The following is a 9,026-nucleotide window of genomic DNA, read 5'->3' as shown; positions in this document are numbered from 1 at the left end:
ATCCCCCGCCCCTACCTTGCTGTGTGCGTACACCACAGATCCCAGCAGCTTCCAGGTGCCTCCTCTCCGATCCATCCGCACCATACGTAGGATCTGCAGGAAACGAAGGCTCCGCAGGACCGAGGTGGCAAAGATGTTGCCCTGACTGCCGGCTGACACCACCGCCACCGACGCTATCAACACGATGATGTCTGACCGGAGAGGAAACAACACACAAGGGCTCACCAGAAGAAAAACAAAATCTGCAACACCTATGATTCATTACGAATCAATCCTGAAAGCAAGATGAAGGGAGATTAGTTTCTTTTTGTATCAGCCAAATACTGAGAAATAACAATGATCACATCAGAGACATAGTCATGCAAATAGGTTGCATGTGTTTATGCACATGACAACAAAAAGAAATACAAATGACTTGTCACAGCAGCAGAGAGCGAGAGAGTGCTCACCCATGATAAAACCTAACCTAAAGGCAAGTACATCTTATTAATATTGATCTTAAACAGACAGCCTGTGTTGCTCACTCAAGCCTTGGGGTCAGAATATGAGGATCTGGCTTAATGTTTATCTAAAACTCGCTGCTGTCACCTCACTGTGGCAAATTATCCCAACAAAGGCTCCGTATTAGTGGAAATGATATAAGCTGCCATGGGCATCAACAGCACAATGCTCTACTGTGTACTCATCCTATATACACTATATGTTCATAGAGGTCGCCTGGCTACCACATCGATCTGCTGCAGACGCAAACACAGTGAAGAATAGAATTCACAAACGGGGTGTTATATATCAGAAATGATAAACATCTGCACACTGCATATCAACGAGGCTTCAGATTTGTTTCTATTCAGTTTCTCATAAGAATATCCTGGAGTGCACAAGGGCAGACAAACCGTATTACTGTATGTGCTGCAAATTGTGACAAACATCAACAAACAAAGGCGCTGACAGGCAGACATACACACACACACAGGCACACACACAGGCACACACACACACACACACACACAGGCACACAGGGGCACACAGGCGCACACAGGCACACACACACACACAAACAGATTTGACTCTGTCCAGAGGAAACCACACTGAGCAAATGAATAACATCAAACCCACAAAGAACACAGACAAATAAAGCTCCTTTCACTCAAAGAAAAAACATTTTTCCTGCTCTTTCCGCCTTTGCTCTGCTCACAAACAAATCTTCCATTTCAGTGACGCGCCATGTGAAACCCTACCCTTGAGCAGTGTTGGTTTTTTTTAAGAGAAAATGCTGACCAAGGTGTGGCTGATGGCTCAGTTGACTCATAGTGGAGGGAGGGAAAAGGGGAAAAGTCAGAAGCAGCACCATGAAAAATACATTAATGACACTCAGGGGATGAGGGTCTCCAGTGGGTTCACTCCCTTTGAAGGTGCAGAGAGAGAGAGAGAGAGAGAAAAAAAACTCAGGGGGAAGTGAATGGCAGAAGGTTGATTATGTGTCCATGTGTAGGTGCATTTGATACGAGTGTGTGTGGTTGTGGCGGGTAACCATGTGAGTTAACGTGCACAGGCCAACAGGCCATCTGTCAAAGGGTGTAACTATTATTAGCACATTTACGGTACAAACTGTTGGAGCTAGCTGTCATGGTTTGCCATGGTGGACATTTTATGTTTGAATTTATATTTGAATTTGGTTTTCTTTGTCTCGTACTTCCTGTTTTATTTTGATACTCACTTCTTGTCTCGTTTCAGGTCAGACAAAGAACACTAAATTCAAACATAAATTCAAACAAGAAAAGTCCACCATGGCAACCCATGACACTAGCAGGCTAACAACAGCATTTCTGTAAGACATAAACTGTACAGTTACTGATCAAACAAATCATACTAATAATAATATTTAGGGCTGCACTATATGCGAAAAAACAAACAAATCGTATTGCGATTATTTTGGCAGAAGAAAAAATGATATGATTTTTGTTGCGTGTAATACCAAATAAACATGTTCCTTTACGTCTGGAGAATATGATCTGTAGGCTGGGGCGTCTCTGCAGCACCACAAAGCTTATGGTGCTAACAATGCACAACAATATTGTGACACATTTTAACCTTCATCAAAAAAAAAATTGAAGCTTCTGTGATTTGGATATTGCACTTGGCCATATTGCAATTTTGATTATATTTCGATTAAATAATTATCAATTAGCCCTAATAATAATAATAACGATAATAATGATAATAATAATGATAATGATAATAATAATGATAATGATAATAATAATAATAGAGGGTGGAGGAGGTGGGTTTGCAGCTGCGATCAAACCTTTTCATTGAAATGAATGGGGAGCGAAATCCATTGTGACCGCACCATTAGAACCTTGATGTCAGTGACGTCTCTGTCCTCATAGAAGGATTTTTGTCTTAATGAGCTTTAAATGACTCCAGAGGACAAATAACTTCATTCCACTAACATTTCAGTTTTAATTTAAGTTCATTCTTGTCCCTCTCTGACTCGAACATATGTTTACACACTTGTATAGGAAACTACACTTACACTACGCTACGCTTTGCGTTTTAGCTTAGTGTTAAAATTCTGCATGTAATGAGCACACAAGGAGTTTTCACAGAAGCAGCAAACTATTACCCTTGGCGAGCATTATTCCGGCACTAATATGACTCTGCACTATTCCAGCCAAGTTGTTCACAGGCATCTTTGATAACCAGTAATTGAGGATACCCGCTGCCACAAATAAACTTTTTAACAGAGTTTCCATCTGGTGTGATGATACCAGCAAAACATGTGAAAAAAATCCATTTGAACAATTCCACTGATGAATTAGCTGAATGATTTAACTTTTGGGTACAATCATCTGTGCCAGGGGCAGCTCCAACAGAAAACAGATTCCCAGTAAAGCACAATGTTGGCTTTAAGAGATTCTGCAGGTGAACCAGGGGAGCTCCTCATTATGGCTCATAGATCAAATAGTACTAATATATAAAGTAAGAGGTGAGGTTACCAGTTGTCATGATACTGTAATTGCTTATGTGGAAAAGTAACGCACACCAAGGGTTGTAGTGAAGTGCTGATCCCTGGATACAGACTGTGTCTTACTGTTGTTGATGAGAAGTTAGGAAGAGATCATGAAGAGCTTTCAACCACATCTCACAGTCTTCACCAGTGAATGAAACTGGCTCAGGTGTTGACTCACTTACACGTGGAATGTATAGGTAATTCAGTGATCATCTAATTTCATCAATTTGCTGATGAAGACCAGGAGATGTAGTTGAAAGCACAGACAAATCTCATGAGTGGACCTTGAGTTATGGGGATTATTTTGTCACATGTACTGCTCACAAGTCCAAGATTGACCTTTCACACTAAATTGATATTATTCATTAAGATGACTCTCAGAGGCTTTTTATTAGCAATAATAACATTTTTTGATTTTAATTTGAGATTAGGTTTCCTACCAGAGTAATGGGATGTACAGCAGTAAGAGGGTCCAGGGAAGAAATGTTTAGCTCCACAGTGGAAAAACATTATGACTGAAAGGGCTCACTGAAGTACGAAGAGTGTTAAATCCTCCTTCGTATTTACTCAGTTATTGTTTTCACTACAATGCTGTAATTTTCTGGAGCCAAATTCAAGTCAGTCTGTCAGTAAGAAATCACACACGTTACTCCTCTATCTGCACTGTGATGACATGTAATAGTCACATGTTGTCATTCAGCTGTTCAGGTGTTGTCCAGCAAATATTGATAACAGGAGGAGTTTCTGGGGAAGACCTGGTCTGATTAGGAGAGCTGGCATGTAACCCACGCTGGATGGAGCAGCTCTCACAAATCTGACCGAGTTTATAAGTAAACCAAAACCGTGACAGTTGAGAGCAGGAGGTAGAATTGAAGTCCTACGTGCTTCTCTGCACATCCATTGGATCAGTCACCCAGCCAACACCCCAGAGAGACTGTGTCTGGCCCCCGACCACTTAAATTCATTCAATCAAAAGCAAGAAAGAGGAGGAGCTCTACATAAAAAGGAAAAAAAAAATGAAAACCACCACTGGAATAGTACAACAAAATAAGAGAATTAAATGTGGACTCATTAGACCTCCGTCATCCAAAGCTATATATGTAAATGATCTAATATCAGATCATCATATTGATTTATACAGTCTTACTGAACAGTATCATGTTGACTATGCTAGTCTAAATGAATCCCCCCTCTCAGTCATATTAATACTCACATTCCTTGAGGCACTGGCCAGGGAGGTGGAGTCGCAGCCATTTTAGACTCAAGCTCATTAATCCATACTAAACCTAAACCTAATGTGAATGCAAAGCCTTGTACATAGACCTGCACACTGGAAGTGGAAAGTACTACAGCCAGTTTTATTTGTTGTAGTGTACTGCACTCTTGGCTTGTACTCTGAATTTTTATGTAATTTTTTTTTTTTTTTTTATCAAAATTGGTTCTTAGTATAGACACAGTCATTACAGTAGGTAACTGTGATATTCATGTGGACGTCAGTAATGATAGCCTTCACACCATGTTTATCTCATTATCAGACTCAACTAGCTTCTCTCAGAGTGTAAATGAACCCACCAGCTGTTTTAACCACACCCTCGCCCATTTAAAGAAGTGATACCATCAGCGTTTAATTCAGTGCCATGTCTCAATATAACAGTTGACTCCTGTGCTAACTTTAGTCCCTCCCAAATTCATCATCTTGTTGATAGTGCTGCACGGTCAAAGCGAATGACAGTCAACTGTATAAAAAAAAGAAGATAATATAACAAAGGAGATCAACTTAGCTCTATGGTATAACTCAAAACTCAGGCAGAGTCAGAGCTCTACTGATCCATGTATTCCTAGAGCTCTCAGTGGTAACTACTTCATGAGCTTCTTTAATGAACAAATTCTGTTGGGGACAGAATGACTCCCCTCTAACCCTCCAACCAACACGGGTTTATCTTCAAACACAGAAACCTTAGAAACATTCACACAGTGGCAGCAAAGTCACAGGGTTCCTCTCTGCAAATGAGAGTACAGAGAAAACGAAACGATACACCTAATTTCTTAATTAGTTTTATCTGTCAAAGCCACAAATGCATCATGGGACAGATCATCGAATGAACCTGCATCCCCTCCGTCCGTCTCTCTACTGCTCAGGTGCTCTGACTTCAGCTCATTTTCTCACTTTATCCCATCTCACACACACACACACACACACACACACACACACACACACACACACACACTCTCTCTCTTCATTTTCACCCCTTTGTTTTGCTCACATGCCCTCAGAACTGGCAACCAACAGCAACCCACTACAAAGTGTGACGACGGGAGCTCATGGCACCCTGCGCGACCTCTCAGCCCTGCTCTCCCTCCCTCAGGCACCCTACTCTACTTTCCAAGAAGCAGCAGAGAGAGAGATCCATGTCTAAACAGTGGAAAGAATAAAAGGCAGTTAATGCGACCTCATTACGTAAATGCTCGCTGCTCTTATGAGCTCCGACCACAACTGAAAATGACACGAGCAAACCCTGGTCAATAGCGTGCTGTGGAACCGTGCTTACGTCTGACATCAAATTGCGACAACCACAGTCCACTAGAGGGCAAGCGGCGGGCAACTGAAAGGTGAAGCGGTGAAGGAGGAGAAATGATACTGCTGATGGAAAATATTACTTTTATGAGGGGATTTATTAGAGTCTGTGTCCACAAAGGAGACTCAATAGAAAGTTTTGCTCCAACAACTCACCTATGACACAAAAGGGCTTTCTGGCGAAGCGCAGTCGTCCCTGCCATCCTCTGTAGCGACAGCAGCATCCTGCCGACCAGATACGGATGATGTACTCCAACCCAAACACCACAATCATCACAAACTCCTGTTCAAAAACACAGAAACAATAGCTGTGATGGCAACAGAGGACACTAATGCGGTAGAACAGTTATCATAGATTAGTCATTGCTCGCCAGTTTAGAACATCATCAAATACATCATCATATATCATCATACATCATTAATGCAAACAGGCCGCCTGTTAATGCACACACGGTGATTCAGCTTCCATTAGATATCAACACTGTACTGCAATTAGCACAACGCAATTTGTGAAATGGCGGCTACAGCTGCAGTAATAATAATCAGTGAAGAGAATGACCTCTTCTTTCAGTTAGAGGCGTTTGAAAAACATGTCGAGTCGTACTTAGAGTCTTTTGAAGAGCCTTTTTGCTCCTGTGCCCACTGGCAGCTCGATCTGTCCTTCCTGAGTAAAGTTACTAGTTTGAGAGCCGACACTAAACAAATCAGCCGCTGATGGCCTTGAAGTCTTCTTCTGCGATTTATTCTTTTGTCTTGAGGTCGCACCCAAGACACCTCTCTGGATGGTCCTGAGGGTTTGTCATGGACAAACTCACACACAAACCTTTTAGCCATGCTAGTCATGTGGTCAGTCGGTCAGTTCATCCACCACTTTGGTCCAAACTGAAATACTGAATGGATCGTCATGAAACATGAAGACATCACTATGGTTACCTCCTGACTTTTCCTCCAGCGCCACCATGAGGTCAACCTCTCTGGTCGATTCAAATAACTCAACAGCTATTGGATGGATTGCTATGAAATGTGGTAACTGCAAAACTAATAACATTCCCATCATCCTCAGCTGTACTTTGTGTTTAGTGCTAAACGGCAAATGGCAGCATGCTAATGAGCAAGAACTAAGATAGTGAACATAGTAAACATACTTGCTAAACCTCTACATGTTAGCATTGTCATTTTCAGCATGGTCGCATGTATGATGTGAGCATTCAGCTGAAAGCACAACTGCACAACTCTCCACTGTGTCTCCATTACAGAGTCTTTCCACCCAGTGATAATGCTTAATATTCCTAATAATGGTCACAATTCTTAATAACCAAATTTAATGGATCAGTATGTTGTAAGAGTTATTATTCTGCAATTAAAACTTACGAGCTTTTACAGGCTGAGTGCGACATTGTTTAATCATTTTGTTCAATTTTAATTACAGTTGGACCAAATAGAGAAAGAAAGAAAGAAAGAAAGAAAGAAAGAAAGAAAGAGAGGAAAACTTACTCAATGAACTCTGTATTTCTAAAATCATGACTGCAACACTGATTAATTTGAGACCAGAAGAAAACGCGTCATGCTGTGTGTGTTGTGTGTTAGGGACAGGAAGTGGTCCCACATTGTGCCTGCAAAAATATAATCATACTGTATCATAAGAATTGAATCACATCCAATGAGGTCACACTGTGAACGGAATAACCTCAGAAGAAAAAAATGTTAAATCGCACAATGTCATTATTAGAAAGCATTTAGATAATCACTGTGTGTGACAGTTAGGTTTACTTAAACAGTGTAGTGAGGACCAACAGTATGATATTAAAATTGATGTGTTTGAGGTAGAGCTTGTACAAATACTAATATACTGACCAGGAGCATCTGCAAAACTTCTGCATTTGAAAAATAAACTAGTTTGGTCTTTCTGTGCTGTGATTTCTCACTGCTTATTAACCAACACATTCACTGATACTAATATATCTGCAATAAGAAAGTATTGGCCATTATTCCTGCCCAGGTAACTGCCAAATAGCAAATAAATCCGGCCTGTACTTGGGCCACATGCTTGTTTTCTTCTGGCCCAGTATACGCTTGGTTCCACGGCCCGTATCTGGCCCATATGATTGTAAGCATGATTGTAAGATGCTACTCCTGAATCTGGACCAATTCTCGTGGACACACAGCCGGACTCTGCCAACATACGAAAGTATATGGGCCAGACTCGGGCCGAAGCAGGGATATGTTTGGCCAGAAAATTTCATTTCGCTATCTGGGTTTCATGGTGAGGCTGTGGTGTGAATGTCTTGGTAATTAAATAAAGAATATAGGGAATAAGGCAAAATTTAAAAACATTATTTTGGTGGTTGACCAGTTGCTTACCAGGATGAGGAGACAGTGGGAGGAGAAGTCCTGATGAGCTGGGATGGTTGAGAACACTGAGAGCACCAGGCAGCTGAAGACCAAGATGAACCTGAATAAAACACAACAGAAAGACAAAATGGAGAACAGTCAGCACAGCGTACACACAACTGGAATCAGACAGGATGACATCAATGACCTCCACCACACTGACCAGCACATCAAATCACAGATTCCAAAACATATTTTCCACTGGTCACAAACAGTCTGCTGAGCTCAGAACTCTACACTAAAGTGGAATTGTCTGCTGTATTTTCCTCTGTCACAAACTCATGAACCCACTTTGGCAGTGAAGGAAGAGCAGTGCACGAACAACCTGGCAGCACAATCACAGAACTTATTTCCTCTCTGCAGTGAACCATGAGCCCAGCTATTATTCAATTTCCTGAGATATCAAGTTAATCAAGCTTGTTTGTGCAACATGATTTGCAAGAAACAAGCAGTGAAACTGCGGCTATTGGAAAACAAGCAACATCCGACCATTTCCACACTCCGACTGTTGCTCCCTCCACCGGGAAACTGTAGCCCCTTCCATCTTCATAACCATAACATGTTTTTTTTTTCTTTTTTCCGTCACATGAATCTTCCAAAAACACATTGTTGTCTGAAATATGAGCATGAGCTTTGGAGTTATGGTGGCTCTTGATGTTAAATGGTGAGAGCACATCTGTGTTTTATCATCTCAGATCTCCTCTTAAGCCTGCCGGAGAAAGACTGGTCAAAATGCTGTGTGTGTACTTTCTTTTCACTGTTGTCCAAGGAGAGGTTGCAGTGGGCAGACATGGCTTGTTTCAGTCATGTCCTCCTCTATGTTTGTACAGTTACACAATCCTAATTCAATTTTGGAGATATTTTACCAAGCTCTAACCTTAATGGCTCTAAAAACTTTCACTTCATCATGAACACCATCACAGAGATCCATAAGCCTCCAGACAGACAAATATTTACCTCCTGCTCCTGACTGAAATCTGACAATAAACAAATCGAAATCACTCACTATTTACTATATATATTTATTATATACATGTACTGCAGCCA

At 41.2% G+C, this 9,026-nt stretch overlaps 1 protein-coding gene across 3 annotated transcripts in view; it reads right to left on the bottom strand.

The window, feature by feature from the left end:
* kcnq5b (potassium voltage-gated channel, KQT-like subfamily, member 5b) overlaps window positions 1-9,026 on the bottom strand; it is a 115,412-nt gene that overhangs the window by 24,757 nt on the left and 81,629 nt on the right. For all 3 annotated transcript variants that reach the window (XM_023413710.2, XM_087175925.1, XM_087175926.1), the window contains exons 2-4: window positions 7,950-8,040; window positions 5,745-5,871; window positions 16-191 (exon numbers count right to left, since the gene is read on the bottom strand). In XM_023413710.2, coding sequence (XP_023269478.1) covers window positions 16-191; window positions 5,745-5,871; window positions 7,950-8,040 — 394 coding nt within the window. The remainder of the gene's footprint in view (window positions 1-15; window positions 192-5,744; window positions 5,872-7,949; window positions 8,041-9,026) is intronic.

This window comes from Seriola lalandi, unplaced genomic scaffold (genome assembly GCF_002814215.2).
Source record: "Seriola lalandi dorsalis isolate HSWRI2012SDOR001 ecotype SW California unplaced genomic scaffold, Sedor1 jcf7180002054518, whole genome shotgun sequence".
Classification (NCBI taxonomy): domain Eukaryota; kingdom Metazoa; phylum Chordata; class Actinopteri; order Carangiformes; family Carangidae; genus Seriola; species Seriola lalandi.
This window is presented reverse-complemented; position numbering and strand designations above follow the sequence as displayed.